Raw genomic sequence first — 22473 nt, forward strand, 5'->3', positions numbered from 1 at the left:
GTACAAGCGGGTAATTTTATTACTTTGGCAGAGCTTGTTGCTTTGTGGCAATTGATGCAAATGCATATTCATCGAGTTTTTGTTTTGCAGACAGAATGCACGCGCGCGGCCCCAGGGGCGCGCCCACCGCGACGCGCACGCGCAAGCAGCGGCGCCGACGCTATAAAAGAAGCGGGAAAGCTCGGAGCGAGTTTGTTGGCGGAGCGGGAGTCGAGGGAGAGGGAGACGGAGACGGGGGCTGAGGGAGTCAAGGCTGAGGGAGTCAAGGCTGAGGGAGTCAAGGCTGAGGGAGACGGGCTGAGGGAAAGGGAGACGGGCTGAGGGAGTGGGAGTCAAGGGCTGAGGGGGACAGGGGAGAGGGAACCAGGGAATCGAGGGAGACGGGAGAGAGAGACGAGGGAGAGAGGGGCTGAGGGAGACGGGAGAGGGAGAGAAGGGCTGAGGGTGTCAAGGGGAGAGGGGCGGGAGTCAGGTTGTGCACCGTGGGGTGGAGAGCATCGGCGGTGTGAGCGGCGGCCTGAGGCGGTCGAAGCCTGAGTCCGGCGCCATTTTGCCTTCCCGCGGCGAGGTGAGGCGACGATGCAGCGCGACTCCAACCCCAGCTTCGCCGGCGTCGAGGACGCGGCCGGGCTGCCCTGTAGTCGTTTCCAAGTGAAGCTGGTGGACGAGCGGCCGGTGCCCGGGGTGTCGCAGGACGACGACCCGCCCGAGTACGTCGCGCCTTCCTTCGGCGGCGAGGAAGGGCTGAGCCGCCTCCGGGGGCCGTTCGAGTATCGGGGGCCGGGGGGCGGCTTCCCCACCTGCGACCCCCTCCGCCCCGACACCCTCCTGCACACGTACGACACCATCACCAACTCCAACCTGAAGACCTTCGGCCACAACACCGTGGACAGGGTTCCTCGCATCGATTTCTACCGCAACACTGTGAGCTTCTACGGCGTCAAAATCAACAGACCGTCGCTGGCCGACCTTCATGAAGACCTGAAGACGGTGAGGGCGAGTGTACCCGTTGCGTGGTAACAACTTTGATGTTTGCACCGAGACCACCTTTGAGATTGAGTAAATCTCAACACATTGAATGGTGGTGCTGTCTCGAAGGGCCGAATGACCTACTCCTGTACCTATTGCCTATTGGCGGGACTGTCATATGTTGAAAGATTGGAGCGGCTAGGCTTGTATACACTGGAATTTAGAAGGATGAGAGGGGATCTTATCGAAACATATAAGATTATTAAGGGGTTGGACACGTTAGAGACAGGAAACGTGTTCCCAATGTTGGGGGAGTCCAGAACCAGGGGCCACAGTTTAAGAATAAGGGATAGGCCATTTAGAACGGAGATGAGGAAACACTTTTTCAGTCAGAGAGTTGTAAATCTGTGGAATTCTCTGCCTCAGAAGGCAGTGGAGGCCAATTCTCTGAATGCTTTCAAGAGAGAGCTAGATAGAGCTCTTAAGGATAGCGGAGTCAGGGGGTATGGGGAGAAGGCAGGAACGGGGTACTGATTGAGAATGATCAGCCATGATCACATTGAATGGCGGAACTGGCTCGAAGGGCCGAATGGCTTCCTCCTGCACCTATTATCTATTGAGGTGTTCGGGTTCTAAATGCAGACTGATATTCTTGCAGTGAAAGTATTATTTTGTTTGAAGTTGCCGTCTTTTGGACGAGTCGTCAAACTGACAGTCCTCGAGTTGATGCAACAGAAACTATGCCTAGTTTTTGTTTTAAAAGGGGGAATCTGCGCTGGTTATCTCTCCAACATTTTCCCTGCAATAGAATTACTGAAAGAGAAACTGACCATTGCCGCATTTTAATTTGTGGGCAAATTTCTATGTTAGTAACTGGAAATAATTATAAATTTGTGTAAAAGAGAAGGGGTGCCTGGGCAATATCTTCTGTTCTTTGCTCCCTGGCTTTGTTTGGAACATACTGTATAGCCCTTGTACAACCCTCACAGCAAGGCAGCAGGTCTATTTGGTGTATTGACTAGGTTGGGTGTATTATAAGAAAATAACTGCAGATGCTGGTACAAATCAAAGGTATTCACAAAATGCTGGAGTAACTCAGCAGGTCAGGCAGCATCTCAGGAGAGAAGGAATGGGTGACGTTTCGGGTCGAGACCCTTCTTCAGATTGGGTGTATTTGAATCTGTTGTTGCGACTCGGAGGGATATTACATAGAAACAGGCCTCACTGACCAACCTATGAACACTTACAGTAATCCAACATTTATCCTGTATTATTCTCCCCACATTCTTGTCAACTCCTCATAGTTTCTACCCCTTACCTACACTTGGGGTAATTTACAGAAATTAGCCTACCAAACAAAGTCATTAAAAGTTGCAATCTACAATTGCTCTTGCATCATCTGTTATAATTACATGAACTGATACCTACATGAGATGGTTTTTTTTTATTTGCTGGGAATACAACTCACTTCCTCTTTTCCATCTTGAGTCCCAGCAACTATTTGTTGCCTCTCTCCAAATTTGGGTATCCAGCCTGGAGGATCGTGTACCAGCCAAGTGCTCAATCTAACTCAGCACATTGAGGATGGCTTTGAGAGGAATGAACCAACTGGCGTTGTCTTTGTTGATCTGACAGCTGCTTACGACACTGTGAACTACCGGCTGCTCCTCAAGAAGCTCCATGACATGACAGAGGACTCCACTTAACCAAAATGATTCAACTGTTACTGGAAAGCAGACGCTTCTGTGTTGAGCTAAATGGTAAACGCAGCAGATGGAGGAAACAAAAGAATGCCTTCCTTCAGGGCAGCATCCTTGCCCAATGTATCAATGTATACATATAATGATCAGCCAGTGTTCCCAGTGACGAGAAGCTTCATTTACACCAACGACCTTGGAATAGCAGCCCAGAGAACTCTCATAGATGAGATAGAAGCTACCCTCTCATCATCCTTAGACAACTGGACAAACTACTACATGGACAACCAACTGAAGGCAAACGCTGCTAAGACCCAAGTTAGCCTGTTCCACCTTCGTAATCGCGAAGCTGGGAGGAAGCTGTCCTTAACATGAAATGGTGTCCCTTTGAGACACTGTGGCCACCCTGTTTATCTTGGGGTCGCTCTGGACCGAACCCTTCAAGCAACACATCGAAAAGGTGAAGGGCAAAGTGAGGAAGAGGAACAGCCTACGCAAGCTGGCAAACACGTTGTGCGGTACCAATGCATCCACACTGCGGTCATCTGCTCTTGCGTTGTGCTACTCTGTTGCAGAGTATGCTTGTCCTGTTTTGGAGAGATCATCTCGTGCGAAGAAAGTTGATGCTGCCCTTAATTACAGCTGCAGATGTATCACTGGCTACCTAAAACCAACGGATGTGGATAGCTTGCATGTCTTGGCCGGTATTGCTCCACCAGTTGCTGGTAGAACTGAACGTAGTAGACAAGTTGGGGAGACCCACCATCTGTCACTCCCTAGCCCCAAACTGCTTGAAGTCAAGGAAGAGTTTCCTTGACACAGTCCAGCCACTGTCACAGCCTCCTCAAGCAACCAGACTAGCCTTGTGGGAAAAGAAACGCAGTGAATACCATCACCACGAAAAGCTGCCAATCCCAACCAAGGAACAGCTGCCACTTGGTCACAGGTGTGACTGGATACATAAAGAACAAGTCTGAACTGCAGATGCACCAAAAATAGACACAAAAGGCCGGAGTAACTCGGCAGGTCAGGTAGGATTTCTGGAGGATAGACATGAAAAGCTGGAGTAACTCAGCGGGTCAAACTGCATCTCTGGAGAAAAGGAATAGGTGACATTTTGGGTCAAGACCCTTCTTGAGACCCAGGTCTTGATCCGAAACATTACCTATTTTTCTCCAGCGATGCTGTCTGACCCGCTGAGTTACTCCAGCTTTTTGTGTCTATCTTTGGTTTAAACCAGCATCTGCAGTTCAGACTGATTGTTGTGTGGGGGGAGAGAAGAGAGAGCCGGAAATTTGAGAGACAAATAGGGGTGGAGGAGGTGTTCATTAAAATAGAAGAATTCAATGTTTATGCTGTTGGGTTGGAAGCTACGGAAGCACAATGAGATGCTGTTTCTTCACTTTACTTGTGGCCTCATGCTAGAAATGGATGGATTACCTTCCGCACTCTAAAGACGTACAGGTTTGTAGGTTAATGGCTTGGTATGAGTATAAATTGTCCGTGTAGGATAGTGTTAATGTGCTGGGATAGCTGATCGGTGCAAACTCAGTGGGCCGAAGGGCCTGTCTCCACGTTGTATCTCTAAACGAAACTACATTTGAAAGATTTGCCAATAATTGGATCATCTGAATGAATTGGATGATATGCAGAATTCTGTGCCACAATATTGTAATTACAGATTTATTGAAAGGATGTTTTTGAAATTGACAATATTGGACCTGCTCCTTGAGTAAATGCTCTTTTAAGAGTTGATCATTACCTTTTTCAATATCCTGTTTAATAAATAAACTATTCTATTAATCTGCTTGTAGGATGTTGTATCAGTTCCTGGTACAGTGGAAGGTGTTGCCAATGGTGATGGTACAATAAGTGATGAAGCAGGAAGAAAGCCTCCAGAAAATGAGTTGGTGAGATTTGGATGGATCAAAGGTGTGCTGGTAAGGAAATTCTGATATTGAAACAAGTATTTTTATTGAAATATAACAATGTAAACTGACTTCGCGTTTAAAAAAATTGGGTATCGTTATGTAGAATTTGTAACTAAGCTTTGCGCATTCTTTTAAATGGAAATAAATGATGTCCTTTTCTGGAAAATGATGCAGGCTCAAGGATGCATTTGTTCCATGTTGTGTTCCAATGTGCTTAAATAAAATAGTCTATCATAATTTTCCGTAAAGTGAAGCTGTGTTATCTGCATGCGCAAGTGCTAAGAAATGTGAGATGTGAAAAATAAAATCTGCATTTTTCACAAATTATGTAGGATCAATTTTTTTTTGTATTACAAATTTTTGTGAAGTGATTTCTGAAGTCTGTAAGGGTGTATTTCCATAAGTTAAACTGTTGCAGCATAGGGGTTGCCTGTACTGAAAGGTGGAATAGTTTCATGAGATTTGCTTTTCAGGTAGAATTTATCAAATTTTGGGCTATTCTCTCTGATATCACTCTTTTTCTGGATACGATCTGGATTGTTTTGTTTATTAATTTGAATTTGCAGATATAACATTATTTTTCATCTGTTTTATCAGATGTTAAATTTGGAGGTAACACAGCATTCCAGGGGGGTGGGGTGAATAACCTTCTCCTTATGTGTCTTTAAATATGATACATTGCTTTAGTTCTAAATGCAAGCAGAGGTGAAAAATGGCAAACACTTGGAGGGGGGGGGGGGGGGGGGGTGGATGATTTGTAAAGATTTTTTAATATTTAAAAATAGCAGGCAAGTTAATGTAGATTCCATGATTTGAAAATGCAGCTATTTCAACTTCCTTTTTAGATGCATATGTATGGATATCACATTTGATCATTGCAGCTAATTAGTATGTCTTGTATTGTAGGTACGATGTATGTTGAATATATGGGGTGTGATGCTTTTTATTCGATTATCATGGATAGTTGGTCAGGCTGGAATAGGTATGTTTGCATATTTTGTTGCTACAGTGTTTTCAGAAGAGTGATAACTGCCATTAATTTATATTTCATATGATTGGAAAACAAAGTATAAATTAATTCTCTTTGTACAGATTTTCTTTCCCAAGAGTGACTATAATGATTCTTTGGTCTCAATTAGTGTATTGAAGTTTGGAGCAATAGTCATATAGCATGGAAATGGGCTCTTCAGCCCACTGTCTGCCAGCCACGAAGAATCTATCTATACTGATCCCATTTACCAATGCATTGTCCATAGAACAGTACAGCTCTAGAACATGCTCACTGCCCAATGTTTGTGCCAAACATGATGCCAAGTTACACTGATCTCGTCTATCCGTACATGATCCAGGCGGCACAGCGGTAGAGTTGCTGGCTTACAGCGCCAGAGACCCAGGTTCAATCCTGACTAGGAGTGCTGTCTGTATGGAGTTTGCACATTTTTCCTGTGACTGCATTGGTTTTCTCCAGGTGCTCCGGGTTTCCTCCCACATTCCAAAGACATACAGGTTTGTAGTTTAATTGGCCCTCTAAGATGTTCCGGGTGTGTAGGATAGAACTAGTGTGTGGGTAATTGTTGATTGGTGCGAATTAGATGGGCCAAAGGGCTGTTTCCATGCTGTAAACTAAACTATATGATTTTATTCTCTGCACTTCCATGTGCCTATCTAAAATCCTCTTAAACGCCACTAACATATATGCTGCCACGCCACTCTTGGGAATGCGTTCCAGGACCCCATTATTATTGAAATTAATATATGTAACTAATAACAAGAGCCCCAATTGCAAAAGTGATCATCAACCATCAAGCCATGTTCTATTACCAAGATAATTTTGTATCCAGTCTACAAAATTGCTCTGGATCTCATGGGTTCTGATCATGAGATTCAACAGTCTTGTATGTCCAGCAAATAAATAACATTTTCAATTTGCACTAATTGTTTGTAATTAAGATTAAGTTCAACAACACAAAAGACGTAAATTGCTTTCTGAGTAAAGTGTAACTGTTTTAAAATTCGTTGCCGACAGGTCTTGCAGTTGTTATTATCTTGCTGGCAACTGTAGTTACATCAATTACTGGGTTATCAACTTCCGCTATATCAACAAATGGATGTGTTCGTGGAGGTAATAATTTTGGCTATACTTGGGTCCCCAGAATACGGCACTGATTATGGTAGGTATATTGTCTCTTGGCAGCATGTCACCAAATCTAAATAATTAAAATGAAGGTCTAAAAACAAAATTATGATGGGTGTGAGCAATGTTGCCAAGATGTCAATTGTTTTAAAAGTCGTACCTCTAGTCCGAGAAGGGAATTTTCCAAGGATGCAACCAGTGGCCATGTTACCCTTATTGCTACATTCCAGGTACTCCATTCAAGGATTTCTAAAAGTTTTTAGTACATTTCAGGCATTCATAAATGAGAAGAATATGGATTCCCTTTCTTCTTTGGTACATTTCAGGTATCCAAGGATGAGAATAACATGAATAATTTTTCTAATTTTTAGTACATTTCTGGTTCAGCCACCAACAACAACTAAAGGAATGAATTGCTGCATAGATCACTAGGTATGAGAGAAGCTTAATATCTATCTGGGATTCTTTACAGGTCTTGGTGTGATCGTTATTTGTCTAAGTACAGTGGTAACTGTCTTAACAGGTATTTCTATGTCTGCCATTTGTACCAATGGAATTGTTCGAGGAGGTAATTAAAAACTTTTTTTGCACCATTTTGACAAATGTATGTCAAACAAAATGGATGTAAAGGGAAAATTGGATGATCTTATTTTACCTCTATTTCTATTCTGTGAATAATGGTTTCCTTCATAGCTAATGTCTATGAAAATCATCCATTGATGGAAATTAAAATTTACTTGTATTTTCAAAATTCATGATGTAATTTTGAATTTGATATTTGTCATTGTTTCATATAAAGAAGCGAAGCCATGGTTACTTTTCCCTTTACATTAATTGACAAACATTGACCAGCTGAATATAAATGTTAGTTTAATGTAAATGTATGGAACTTTCTCAGTGTTAAATTTTAACCATTCCATCTATGTTAATATGTTCCATCTAATTAGTATAGAAAACCTTTGTGTAAATGGATTACTGGATTCTATCTAGAAACTTGATTGCAGTGTTTTGTAAAAAATAGAAGTTGTGGTCATCTTATATTTAAGTTCAGTATTTTAAGGGGAAGTTGGAAGTAATTTGAACATTAAACCTTTGCCCACAGCAAAAAATCAGGAAAGGCATTAAGATATCTTTATTTTTTAAAGATAACCAATTATATTTGGTGTTCTGCTTTGTGTCCTGTCTACAGTAAAAAATGTATTTAATGCAGGGAAATTTCCCTAGACACCAGAGGTGGAAATCTGTAACATTGGGAATGGTTCAAAATTCACTAAATCATCAATGGCACTGTGGCATCCAGTTTGAATTGATATTTGACAGTTGCTGGAGAATTTGATGGAACTAGTGGTTAGGGAATGGAGTTTATGACAAGGACCCAAGTAGATGCCCTCATCTACTTCTAATGCTTTCACCATTGTCTAAAGCAGTCATGCCTCTTCCACGTGTTGGCAAGGCATCTAGTGGTTGAATGCTCAAATTGCACTTATTTTTGCCCACAAATCTGGATGTAAACATATACCTTTAAGACAGCAAGGTATAGAAGCAGAATTAGGGTATATATCTTTTCTTCCTCCTGTACTATTCAATAAGATTATTTCTCTACTGTGCCTTCATTTTGGTAATTTTCCTTGATTCCATGACTCCAAAAAAAAGTCTTGTTTAATGCACTCAACATCATGCCTGGGTTAGCTAAAGTATTGTGTAAGCAACTCTCCAAGATACTCAGGATCACAGTGGTGCAGCGGGTGGGGCCGCTGCCTCGCAGCGCCGGAGACCCGGGTTTGATCCTGATCTCGGGTGCTGTCTGTGTGTGTGGAGTGTGCGCTTTATCCCTGCGTCCGTGTGGGTTTCCTCCGGGTGCTCCAGTTTGCTCCGACATCCCAAAGACATGCGAGTTTGTAGGTTAATTGGCCTTCTGTAAATGGCCTTGTGTATAAAATCATGAGGGGGATTGATTAGCTGAATGCGCAGTCTTTTTCCCAGGATACGGGAATCAAGAACCAGAGGTCAGAGGTTGAAGGTGAGAGAAGAAAGATTTGATAGGAATCCGAAGGACAACCTTTCCACTTAGAAGGTAGTGTGGGTATGGAATAAGCCACCAGAGGAGGTAGCTGAGGCAAGCATTATATCAACATTTAGATGACACTTAGACAGGTACATGGATTGGAAGGGTTTAGAGGGATATGGAAAAACTGCAAGCAAATATGACTAGTTTGGATGGGGCGTGTTGGTCGGCGTGGACGGGTTGGGCCAAAGGGCCTGTTTCTGCGCTTTATGGCTCGATGACTCTAGTGTGTAGAGAGTGGATGAGATTGTGAAAGAAGTGAACTAATGTGAACAGGTGCACAAGTACTTTGTGTTTTAATTGTGATTTAAATGCCCTTCCTCATGGCATTTGAAGTTCTACTTAAGAGAATGTTAACTAACTAGAGAGACTGTGTTTTCACATGGGGGTTTGGGGCATTTATTTATTTCATAATCTTGGACACCTTTACCACGCTACGGCGGCACGGTAGCGCAGCGGTAGAGTTGCTGCTTTACAGCGAATGCAGCGCCGGAGACTCAGGTTCGATCCTGACTACGGGTGCTGCACTGTAAGGAGTTTGTACGTTCTCCCCGTGACCTGCGTGGGTTTTCTCCGAGATCTTCGGTTTCCTCCCACACTCCAAAGACGTACAGGTATGTAGGTTAATTGGCTGGGTAAAATGTAAAAATTGTCCCTAGTGGGTGTAGGATAGTGTTAATGTGCGGGGATCGCTGGGCGGCACGGACTTGGTGGGCCGAAAAGGCCTGTTTCCGGCTGTATATATATGATATGATATGATCAGGGCACTTGCAGCCATTGGGAAAGAGAATGCCCAAGATTTTGTGTACTGATTGAAAATATTTTATCTCATTCTTGATATGACTTTCCCCTCCCCGACCCCATACACCATCCAGAGACTGCGATTTCTTGTTATGGACTTGCAAATATGAGTGACTGGTCAATTGCTGGGTTAATCTGCTCTTTCTAACTTGGTCCATTCCACCTAACTTGGAGTTATCTCCTTATCCAAGAAAATTTTCTTATTATGATGCATCATTGATTCCAGGAGAGTATCATAAAACAATATGTGGATTATCACCTAGGGAAGTGGCATATTAGATCCATAGAAGGGAATAAGCCTGTCCTGACCATCAAAGTTTTAGTGGGGAAACGCTTTGGGAACAGGATCATCATTCTAAGTTGTAAGATAGTTATGGGTAAGACTGGTCCTTGGGTAAAAGTGCTTAAATTGTAGGAAGGCTGATTACCACAGTCTTTAGCAGGAACTGAGGAAAATAAGATGGAGCAATTGTTTGGGGGTAATCCCCCACTGACATTAGGAAATCCTTTATAGCCTATCTGGCTGGAGTATTCTGAACTAATTTTAGATGGATTAGTCTGAAGAAGGATCCAAAACTTCATCTGTCCATTTCCCTCTATAGACGCCGCCTGACCTGCTGAAATTGTATTTTGTTCAAGATACTAGCATCTGCAGTCTGTTGTCTCATTTTCACTTTAAAATCCCTTATGGTGGTTCTTGCCTTCAAGCTTCCCTAAGCCTTCATCCCTCTCCCCCTCAAAAATACAGCTTTGTGCTCTTAATGCTATAGTGGTGGAGCACACAGTGGAAAGGCCTTTGGGGCATTAAACACGAATGGTTGATTCGGTGCACTGTTGATTTTTTTTAATGGCAGACTTCAAATAAGATTTGGTGGTCCAATGGATGCTAATGGCTTAAAATGAGTTTCCATCTCAAATTGCAACAGAAATGGTAATGGTTGATTTTTCTCCTCTCTCTTCCTCCTACAGCCCTGAATGTATTTCATTCAGGTCTGGCAATTTTAGTGCAAGATCTGAAAGCTTTTTACATTTCACTGTTCCTCTCATCAATATTTCACCCTCTTTCTTCGTGATCTCCTTTCTTGTGAAGGTAGAAAGCATTAACAATCATACCTGTAATCTTTTTAGTAGGAGGCTCCATAATGAAACATTTTTGGCTTTTCCAGAATAAGTATCTACTGAATAGCTGTTGAAGTTGTTGCCACACTGCAATTTGCTTTAAGTGATGGGAGCAGAATTAGGCCATTCGACCTTTCAATCATGGCTGATCTGTCTCTTCCTCCTAACCTCATTCACCGGCCTTCTCCCCTTAACCCTATTATGTCTTTCTTATCCTTTTGAATTTAACATGATCATATTCTCATTATCTCTCTGGTTCCCTAATTTCTTGTTTAAAATTCCATCATTCAGAGAGAAAGTGGCTGATATGAATCCTAGCTCCATCTACTTGTCTTTGCCTCACATTCTTAGCTAGCAAAAATCTATCAATTTTAATTATTGATTATTGAGTTATTAATTGAGATAGCTTTAGGTTTTTTTGTTTGGGGGAGGCGTGGTTGGTGAAGATGTGATCCAGACTTCAGCATGCAATATTGCCCAACACACTTGAATAGCCTAGTTCTGATAATAACTACCTTCCATTCTATATCTAGGATAACATTTATCTATATCTTGAATAAATTGAATGGATCGATAAATCTTATCAATCCAATCAATTCCTTTCAAGAATCTGAGAGCCCCAATCAACCCATGCTAATCACTTGTATTGGAAAAATTATAAAACTAGTCAAGTCAAGTCCATTTTATTTGTATAGCACATTTAAAAACAACCCACGTTGACCAAAGTGCTGTACATCAGTTCAGGTACTAAGAAACGAACATACAATGGCACACAAACATAACAGCACATACATAAACAGTTCACAGCGCCCCCTCAGAGGGCCTCAAATGCTAAAGCTAGAGCAGCACAATAGTAGAGCTGCCTGTTCTGCTGAGTTGCTCCAGCATTAGTATAGTAGTTTTATTGCTGCCGCCACACAGCTCCAACAACCTAGGTTCAATCCTGACTTCTGGGCTGTCAGTATGGAGTTTGCATAGATTTCCTTGTAATCGTATCTGTCTGCTGTTTTCTCGTACATCACAAACCAGATGAACAGGTTACTTAGTTACTGTAAATTTCCCATTGGAGTTTTGGGGGCAAGATAGTTAATGGAAGAGTGGGTTTGGGGCAATGAGACTGAACTGGCAAAGAAATATGAGAGGTATGTCATCTCATAATTGAACAGCAGAGCCCTCGGGTTCTCGTGAACCTGCTGCAGTCCTCTTGAGGCCACTTTCTAAGTTTTTTGTTTGTTTTCATTTGTAGTTTCCTCCTGCAATTTCTGATAGACTTAACTTTTGTTTAGCCAAAAGTGCTCTGATTATGAGTGAAGTATGATCCCTTTTCTAAATTGTAGACAAAGTAGACCACCTTTGCAAAATTGTCTTGTGAATAATATTCACACTACCTTATCAGAGATCAAAATCACCTCCAAGTACACCTGGAGCTTTGCTCTAGAATAATGCTGTAATTGGTTTGTGGTAAAAACATCTATTGCTACAATTTTTTCCAGATTCTTTATGATCATTGAATCACATGAAAAATTAAGTTTTGATATTATCCAAGCAGAAAGTTATGCAAAGCAATTTTAAACGTCCTGTCGCCTAGAAAAGTTTAAAAAGCCGCCTTTTGCCCAAGGGAAACACTGCTGTTGCTTTAAACATGGGTATACTGAAACTGGAATTGTTTGTTATTAGAATTTGAACACAATTTTCTATTGGTGTTTTTCTAGTCTAACTGTATTCTAATCTAAATAGGTGGTGCCTACTATCTCATTTCCAGAAGTTTGGGACCAGAATTCGGTGGATCTATAGGCTTAATCTTTTCTTTTGCTAACGCTGTTGCTGTGGCCATGTATGTTGTTGGATTTGCAGAGACTGTGGTGGATATTCTGAAGGTAATGTCACTGAATGGGGGGACCTTCATTTTTAGCTGCTAATTTCTTTTTTTTAAATTGGTGCTATATTTGCTACGTATTGGGAGATTCTGTCCAACCATTTGCCAACCATGAGTTTTTTTTGTAGGAAAATAATGCACTCATGGTAGATCCAATCAGTGATACCCGAATAGTAGGTTGCATTACGGTCGTAGTACTACTTGGTATTACTGTAGCTGGGATGGAATGGGAGACCAAGGTATGTGTTAATTGCAATTTTCACATATTTCAGATTAATAGAGAATTTAATTTTTATATTGTGTCTTAATATTTATGTGATGTTTAGTCATTTTGCCATGATAGAAAGTGTGGCATTAATCAGCTTTTTTTTGTCTTTAAGGCTCAAGTTATACTTCTGATAATTCTTCTGATTGGAATTTGTAACTTCTTTATTGGAACAGTTATCCCAAGTAGTCATGGGAAAAGAGGCAAAGGTTTCTTTAACTATCAAGGCAAGCCTTTGTTCTATTATGAGGAATGCATTTTGGCGGGAAGGATGAAAATTTTGAGCACTGGATTTATCCTTTTCCTAATTTTTCTTAAACCTATACAGCTAACATATTTACAGAGAATTTCGGACCATCTTTTAGGGATGGAGAAGGCTTCTTTTCTGTATTTTCCATCTTTTTCCCAGCTGCTACCGGTATTCTTGCAGGTGCCAACATCTCGGGGGATCTAAAGGTGTGTTCCGAATAAGTAACAAAATATAAATAACTTAAATTAAAGATTACTTAATTTATTAAGCAAGCTTTATGACTCAATATTGCACTTTAGGATCCTCAGAGAGCCATCCCTAAAGGAACAATGCTGGCTATCTTCATAACAACGATAATTTATATTATTGTTGCCATCTGTGTAGGTGAGATCAATTACTTTTGAATCATATTTATTTTAAAACGTGAGCACGTGATTGCATACAAAATGCATTATGACTATATTTGTTAAAATTTGTTGTCAACTTGAAATTTTCAGGTTGTTGGAAATGTGGAAATTGCAGGCTGCGAAGAACAGAAGTTGATCTTTGTGTGTGGAATTTATGACAATGAGTTATAAGAGGCTTTAAAAAAAAAAAAGTACAATACTTCTGTCATAAATGTAATCAGATGAATAACTGAACCTTGAGATAACTGACCAATGCTTTCCCAAATTTGCAGAGATGGAAAGGGTTGTATGTGACGTTGGGCGGAGGCAAATGCATAATCAGATTAGATGGATAACTATTGTTTTCTTAATTGAATTCTTGGGTCTTGGCAGAAGTGGCTGGGGACATAAATGCATTGATTAATCTCCCAAAATTCCCCACATTCTGAAAAAGAACTAAATTGAAATCTGAGGCCAGATCTACAATGCTGCACATAATGTTAGTCTCATTTTAAGGAAGGATCTACTTGTATTTGAGTGAGCTTGGAGAAGTTTCAAAGTTAATTCCTGGAATGTGAAGAAATATTAGGCCTGGATAGAGTGAATGTGGAGAAGATGTATCCACTGGTGGGAGAGTCTAGGAGCAGAAGGCGCAGCCTCAGAAAAATAGGATGTACCTTTAGAAAGGAGATGAGGATGAACTACTTTGGCCAGAGGGTGGTGAATCTGTGTAATAGGGCGGCACGGTAGCGCAGCGGTAGAGTTGCTGCTTTACAGCGAATGCAGCGCCGGAGACTCAGGTTCGATCCTGACTACGGGTGCTTCACTGTAAGGAGTTTGTACATTCTCCCCGTGACCTGCGTGGGTTTTCTCCGAGATCTTCGGTTTCCTCCCACACTCCAAAGACGTACAGGTATGTAGGTTAATTGGCTGGGTAAATGTAAAAATTGTCCCTAGTGGGTGTAGGATAGTGTTAATGTGCGGGGATCGCTGGGCGGCACGGACTTGGAGGGCCGAAAAGGCCTGTTTCCGGCTGTATATATATGATATGATATGATAATTCATTGCCACAGGTGGCTGTGGAGGCCAAGTTGGGTACTTTTAAAGCGGACATTGAGTTCTTGATTGGTAAGTGTGCCAAAGGTTACGGGGAGAAGGCGGGAGAATGATCAGTTTGGGGGCATATTGTGCATAATAATTTGGCCTTGTGTAAAGTAGGTTAAATGATACGTTCTCAAACTAAACATTCACCTACCATGCACACCACATTTAAAGAGTCTTCCTTTGCACCAAAGAATTTGCATGTCTGTAGTTATTTGAAAATTAATTTGTATAATTAATTTGTATAATTTGTATAATTTTTTTTTCTCTTTCCCCACTTACCCCTTCAGGTGCCACAGTTGTGCGTGATGCCACTGGAAGTATGAATGATACCATAAGTCTTTCCATAAGCTGCAATGGTTCAGCAGCCTGTAAACTGGGATACGATTTTTCCACCTGTGACAAACAGGCGTGCAATTTTGGTTTAATGAATAACTTCCAGGTATTTTTTTCATTTGCAGAATGTGGGTATTGCTGGTGAATTAGCATTTGTTCCCCATCCTTATCATTTGAAGGTGTTAATGAACCGCCTTACATGAGCCTGATGAAGAATCAGCCATGTTGTTGTTAAGCAAGGAATTCCAGGATTTTGTTGACAAGAATTTGACATCGAATGCAAGGTATTCCAGCTCTAGAATGTTGTGTGACTTGCAGTGTAATATGGATAATGATCCAATGCACCTGCATGCTCTGACATTTGGAGTACAATACGATTGGCTAAATGATCTCCATCTTTGCTACATATTTCTGAAATTGAATCCACTTAAATACACTTCCATATCTTGACAAAATTGTGATGCTCTTTCATTTCCAAAAATAAAAAATTACTTTTAATTTCTAACTGACGTACAACTTTAGTTCATTCAATTCCTCTGGGATGAGAGGCTTGTTACGGAAGTGATGAACAAGTTTGAAATTGCTAGTTAGCATGCTGCTACTTTAACCACATTTCCATATTTCAATTGAAGGAATCAAATGTCAGTAAAAGGCTGCAAGAAAAAATTCAGAAATTTGATTGTCTAATGAATATTATTGAGATTTGAGTTGGAAATTTAATACAGACATAAGGTGTAATAAGCAGCTTTCATAAGACATTCTGTGAATAGAGTACGAAAAGAGCATGGATAGTGTTTAATCCACATAAGAAATTCTCAATTGCAGGCTTCAATGAGAAATTGATATCAATTGGTGTGTGTGATGTTTTGGGGGACGACAGTGTGGGTAAAAGACTGTCGTCCCCCAAAACATACATTTTCTTTCACGTATATACTTAAACATTCACCGCTCCCTACTAGGAAAGTAAAATGCAGTTTCAGATGCACGGCCAGTGTTGTGCTGCTTTCAATTTGTTGTAAAATTTCACGATCAAAATGGGTCCCAGAAAGGATCACTCTCTGGTGCCAAAATAAAACAGCAGTAGAATGAATTCAGAGAGATTAATGACCAGAGTGATATGTTATTTAGAAACATAGAACCATAGAAAATAGGTGCAGGAGGAGGCCATTCGGCCCTTCGAGCCAGCACCGCCGTTCAATAGACAATAGATAATAGACAATAGGTGCAGGAGTAGGCCATTCGGCCCTTCGAGCCAGCACCGCCATTCAATGTGATCATGGCTGATCATTCTCAATCAGTACCCCGTTCCTGCCTTTTCCCCATACCCCTTGACTCCACTGTCCTTAAGAGCTCTATCTAGCTCTCTCTTGAATGCATTCAGAGAATTGGCCTCCACTGCCTTCTGAGGCAGGGAATTCCACAGATTCACAACTCATTGTGATCATGGCTGATCATCCACAATCAGTACCCCGTGCCTGCCTTCTCCCCATATCCCTTGATTCCACTAGTCCCTAGATCTCTATCTAACTCTCTTAAATCCATCCAGTGATTTGGCCTCCACTGCCCTCTGGCAGAGAATTCCACAAATTCACAACTCTCTGGGTGAAAAAGTTCCTTCTCACCTCAGTTTTACTGGTACCAGTGCTGTAAGATGTCTAATGACCTCTGTCATCAAATCTCCCTGTTCCGGGTGTACACGCTCTACACCCTCGCTCTGTCATCAAATGTTTCCATGAAAGGGCAGGCATGGAAACAATTAAGATACCAGAAAACACCATTGAAGATAATATTTACTTGTTTTATTAGGTTATGAGCATGGTGTCTGGTTTTGGACCCCTCATCACAGCAGGAATCTTTTCAGCTACTCTTTCTTCTGCCCTGGCCTCTTTAGTCAGTGCACCAAAGATTTTTCAGGTAAGATAAATTAGTTTTTATGAAGTTTTACAAGCAAAACCATTTAAAACCATTTAAAACTTTTTTGAACTTGTGAATTTGTAATAAATTATCATCCAGAAAAGGAATTTATAGCAAGCAGTGATTTGAGCAAATGTGATTTTCGTCAAGAGGAGAATATATATTGAGTTATTGGATACTAGTGAACTCGTTTCAAAATATAAATTGAGAGATTTGTTATTTCACATTTGTAAAATGTAAGATACTTGCTGCTGAAATTTGGGCTGAAAAGCATGTTTTCTTCCTATATAATCTTTTGATTCTGTCGTTGGCCGCCTTAAACTGGCTGATACAAAATACCAACACATTTGCGTAGCAGAAGAAATAAAAGGCAAAAGGAAAAGGCAAAAATTTTGGAGAACATTTTTAATTAAAATGTTCCCTTGCCTTAAACATTGACAGTTTTTTCATGTTCTTTTAGAAAATATTTGCTTTGTAATAAGATGAAATTTTGTGGCTTGTATGGGATATGCTAGCCAATTATTCATTAAAATGTATTAAATAGCAAGGTATAGATTTTTTTAATGAAACTTGTTCATCAATATATATATCGCTGACTTTTTTTCTACAGGCTCTCTGCAAGGATAATATTTACAAAGGGCTGTATTTCTTTGGGAAGGGTTATGGGAAGAATGGCGAACCAATTAGAAGCTACATTTTAACATTCTTTATTGCTGTTGCATTCATTCTGATTGGTAAGTGAGGTTCAAATGTTAAATTATTTAAATTGTATTTAAAAGTAGGTTGGCAATTGTATATCTGTACATCGTTTTAAGCTTTAAACAATTCATGGGTTACAGGAAACATGCAACTTCATGGTTTAAACATAAAATGTTGTGAATGCTCAGCATGTATGGAATGAGAGTTAACTTTCTTTTACTATGCCTTGAATGTGAAGATTTTATTTACCAAGTTAAATTTTTGTTACTGCAGTATTGGCTTTAATATAAAATGTTGCAAATACAATTGTAGTTGTCACTAATGTTTGAGCTTTTATCCCTTGGAAATATTAGTCTCTAAAGAATTTAAAAATCAACTGAATGCTAGACAATTTTCCCAACAGTGCACTAATTATAATGTTTTATTATTCATTTTCACACAAATTTTTAGGTGGGTTAATGCCAATTCATGTGTATGGAATTTGGAGTATGATTTCCGAATACCCAAGTACTGTTTTTTATGGCATCCAATTTGTCCAATGTTTTTGTGTAGTGTGGTACCTAAAGTTTGATTCTGGCAAGATTTTGCACTGTTGGCCTAAATAATGACTGGAGTACCTTTATCCTAATAGAACTGGATTTTAATAATGCTGAATGCACATATTTAAATGTCTGCACATTTTTCTTGCATCCATAGCCACAATGCTGCAAGACTGTCCACAAAACAGATTTTACTACCCTCGTGTGATTTTGGCAAATTGCCTCTTGGATTTAAATGACCAGAAATGCACAAGAAATCTTGCAAAAATCAAACTGGTTCCACATTCATCAGATGAAAAATGAGTGGGGAAAAAAATATCAGGAATAAATTTACCAATTGGTGAAAGGCCTGCATAGATAGTGTGGATGTGGAGAGGATGTTTCCACTTGTGGGAGAGTCTAGGACCAGAGGCCATAGCATCAGAATAAATGGACATACCTTTAGAAAGGAGATGAGGAGGGTTTTCTTTAGTCAGAGGATGGTGAATCTGTGGAATTCATTGCCACAGAAGACTATAGAGGCCAAGTCTGGATATTTTTAAAGTGAAGATTCTTGATTAGTACTTGTGTCAGGAGTTTTGGGGAGAAGATGGGAGAATGGGATTGAGAGGGAAAGGGAGATCAGCCATGGTTGAATGGCCTATTTCTGCTCCTAGAACTTGTGAACTTAAAACATCTGATGAGGGATGCCATCAAAAACCTCAATGCTGATTTCAATTAAAGGCACTCTGCAATCAACATTTTCTGCTTGATCAAGGTTTATACAGGTTGCCTTTCTACCAGCGAATCCGCGCTCTCGTTTTGATTCCTGAAAATCTCAAGTACACGATTATGCTCACAAATTAGGGACCATCCTTATTGTTGGAAAACGTGTCTCAAGATCCTCATCTGTCCTTCCCAATAAAATCCACAATTCCTTTGACTTGATTAACAAAGAAAATCTCAACCATCAAGTGGAGAATTTGATTTTGTTTTATGTGTGTTTTGCGTTTGCATATGGAAGGACAGAAAATGCAGAGATTTTGTAGAGGCAACGACCTGCCAGTAAAAGCTTCAAATCACATTGAAAAAATAAGCGTGTTGTTAAAAAAATGCTTGAATTTTAAGGTGTATTTTGATGAAGTCGAAAATATTAATATTGTCAACTTTCATCTTTTAGCTGAACTGAATACTATTGCGCCCGTTATCTCAAACTTTTTCTTGGCCTCGTATGCACTTATCAACTTTTCATGTTTTCATGCTTCATATTCAAAAACTCCAGGTCAGTATTTTAAATGTAGACTGCAACTGTATATAAATTACAGGAACTCAAACCCTCATGTTATTTAATGTTCAGCATAATTTTAGCATTCAGCACTGTATCCTGACATGAACTACAATTTTTTTAATTCAGCATAAGTTGAAACACATTTGCATTGTTAAGTTTTAAGATGTTTTACAACTTTATTGCAAGTGTGACTTTATTATTGATTGTTTTAACAGGGTGGCGTCCTTCATTTAGATTTTACAACATGTGGCTATCGTTGCTTGGAACTATTTTGTGCTGTGCGGTTATGTTTGTCATTAATTGGTGGGCAGCTGTAATCACAGTTGCAATTGTGTTATTCCTCAATATTTATGTTATATACAACAAACCAGGTGAGAAATTTTGGTCTGCTTCTGATGAATATGAAAGGCATGTTTACTTGAGTACTTTTACAAAAGTGTTCAAAATATAACTGAAGTTTTCTGATCCCACTGGTGATTTTCCAGCAAAATTTGAACTGGTCAGCAATGCCAGTTGCATGCTGAGAACATATTTAAGGCAAGCATATTACATGCAAAAGGAAGAGCTGATTGGAGTTTATTCATATTGTAGCTATTGTCATGTTCCAAAGGACAAAGTTGCAATCAGTCATAGCAAAATAAATATTTTGCAGTATTCAGTAGCACAGCGGGCATTGTCAAATGTCTAGAGTGGAATACAATAAATGTGGATAGAGCAGCTGGTAGAGATGTCAAAAGCGAGCTGGTCCATTTGTCAGACTGAGTAGGGGTTGTGGGGTGTAAAACACTTTATACCTGAAGCAGTTTCACAATCCTGGACTGAGTAAGTTTTATTGAAGCAGGCTCCAATCCATTATACTTCCTTCCCCATGATTGTCTGTCCATGGGCAACATCCATTTTGCTCACTAGGCCTTTGGGAGGAAAAAGGTAGGCGCACAAAAGAAGTTTGCAAGACTTGTTCCAGTGAGGTTTTCTAATATCACTGATGTAACTTTACCTCTTGGAATATGACTACAGTACCTCCTTTAGTGACTTAGCAAAATGTTGGAAACACAGAGTGGTGAGTCTGTGGAATTCTCTGCCACCGAAGGTAGTTGAGGCTAGTTCATTGGCTATATTTAAGAGGGAGTTAGATGTGGCCCTTGTGTCTAAAGGGATCAGGGGGTATGGAGAGAAGGCAGGTACAGGTTATTGGGCTGGATGATCAGCCATTATCGTATTGAATGGCGGTGCAGGCTCGAAGGGCCGAATGGCCTACTCCTGCACCTATTTTCTATGTTTCTATTGACTATCAGCACATGTGGGGTTAGATTTAAAGGAACTGAAGGAAATTGCAGACTTCAGGCGCATAACACATAGTTTTGTGTGCTTCCTCTAATTGATGTTATGTGACATTTATTAGCCCTTATTTCTAAAAGGGAGTGATGACTATTCTCAATGTATATTTTGTATGGGTAATCTGCAGAGAATCCCACATTTAGAGCAAGCTGGAAGGTATCAATTCATGTGTCCATAGAAATTTGGTACTCTAATACCACTTTCAAGGGAGAAAATAAGATTGACAGAAGTTTTTTTTGTTGAAGGTCAAAGTAGGATAATGACCCTGTTCAGTGATGTCAATATTAGTGAGAAGTTACTACAACTAGAAACTGCTTAGTTCCACACTGGAGTGACATTCTGTCAAGCTCTTGACTGAACCAAGTACTTTTGGTCCATACCTACATAGCTCCAGATGTATCACATTAGCGTAAAACTGAACTTAAGACTGTGTTGAATCGTGTTTTTTTTTGCCTGGGATTTAAGATAAAGGCACAATGACAATGAGTTCATGCAAATAAATTTGATTTGAGCAGCTTGATAACCTCACCCAGTACAACCAGTCTTGATTTGTCTAGATGTGAATTTCTTTCTTTGGAGATTCATGGTCAGTAAAATGTAATCAGTGATGGTTTCAAATTATGATTTTGTATGTTTGTTATGCTGATTAAACAAAAGTATTATTCTTAACAGAGGTGAATTGGGGTTCTTCAGCACAAGCCATGTCTTATGTTACTGCACTACAAGATGCCCTTTCACTGACTGGGGTGAATGATCATATTAAGAATTTCAGGTATGGTAGGAACAAAATAAAGATAAATATCTAGATGTTAGATCATTGAATTTTGTAGAGATTTACTTGGGTTCCTTTTCTGAATCTTGTTGAAGTCTAGTTGAGTTCTTATGAAGATAACTGAGTTAGTGGAAGGAAATTGGGGAAAATGTTGAGGTTAAAATCTGCCAATTGTTGCCCCCTTGGTTTCTCAATGCTTTTGGTGAATGTGTTTTTTACTGAAATTTGACCACAACCTGGATGTGATAGTATTGATGAATTTTCAAAGCAATTAAAAAAAATTAGTGAGGGATAATTTGATCAGGTTATGTGCTGGTTAAATCTATAGTGAATTTATAGATTTATAGAGGACCCGGCAGTATTAGTGGAGAGGTTGGTGTGGCGGTCGATGATGGTGCCAACTGATGGATGAGGATGGATGTACGGAAGTGAGGACGTCGCTGCCGAGGAAAGGAACAAAGGACGACCAGACATGGGGGGACTGCCGTGAGGGAGGAGACAGGGGTTGAAGAACAAAGGGGGAGGGGGGGAGAGAGAATTTGTAACTTTAAGCACCCTTTATGGGTGACTATTTGCATACCTTGGGTATGGAAGCAAAGAATTACACTGTGACTTGTCACATGTGACAGTGTTCAATTCAATAAATCTCTTAATCCGCATTGCTTGGGTCCTTGGTACCAGTGTAGAAGATGCTCTGGATTATAAATTGGTATTTTATTAATACGTCAACACACTTTAATTTTTCCATAGTAGCATTAGAGTGAGCCTGGTGAATTTCAGGGGGAGAGCAGGAACTAGAGCCCTGGAGAATGGAAGGGTGAGTAGGAATCAAGTCCTGCACTGGAGGCCCCAGCAAGCAGTCAGAGAATGTCAGAACCTGAGCCCCACTGAGTTGTTAGAGACTGGAGAATCATCTTAAAACAAAGATGAGACCAAGAAAATAGTGTTATATACTTAATTAATGTTGGTGAGCCAATTTGTTTTAAGCCACTATCGTAAAGGTGAGCAGGCATA

General features: G+C 40.3%; 1 protein-coding gene across 2 annotated transcripts in view; it reads left to right on the top strand.

Annotated features, from left to right (window-relative positions):
* The first annotated feature begins 579 nt into the window (after positions 1-579).
* slc12a1 (solute carrier family 12 member 1) overlaps positions 580-22473 on the top strand; it is a 56710-nt gene continuing 34816 nt past the window's right edge. The window contains exons 1-15 of one of the 2 annotated variants that reach the window (XM_078429924.1): positions 580-990; positions 4481-4606; positions 5504-5579; positions 6624-6719; positions 12454-12593; positions 12721-12831; positions 12973-13084; positions 13186-13313; positions 13407-13491; positions 14885-15036; positions 16737-16844; positions 17455-17578; positions 19242-19343; positions 19565-19720; positions 21360-21459. In XM_078429924.1, coding sequence (XP_078286050.1) covers positions 580-990; positions 4481-4606; positions 5504-5579; positions 6624-6719; positions 12454-12593; positions 12721-12831; positions 12973-13084; positions 13186-13313; positions 13407-13491; positions 14885-15036; positions 16737-16844; positions 17455-17578; positions 19242-19343; positions 19565-19720; positions 21360-21459 — 2027 coding nt within the window. Of the gene's footprint in view, positions 991-4480; positions 4607-5503; positions 5580-6623; positions 6720-7203; positions 7300-12453; positions 12594-12720; positions 12832-12972; positions 13085-13185; positions 13314-13406; positions 13492-14884; positions 15037-16736; positions 16845-17454; positions 17579-19241; positions 19344-19564; positions 19721-21359; positions 21460-22473 lie in introns of both variants that reach the window. The other variant, XM_078429925.1, reaches the window with a different exon arrangement.

Source organism: Rhinoraja longicauda, chromosome 38, assembly GCF_053455715.1.
Source record: "Rhinoraja longicauda isolate Sanriku21f chromosome 38, sRhiLon1.1, whole genome shotgun sequence".
Classification (NCBI taxonomy): Eukaryota; Metazoa; Chordata; class Chondrichthyes; order Rajiformes; family Arhynchobatidae; genus Rhinoraja; species Rhinoraja longicauda.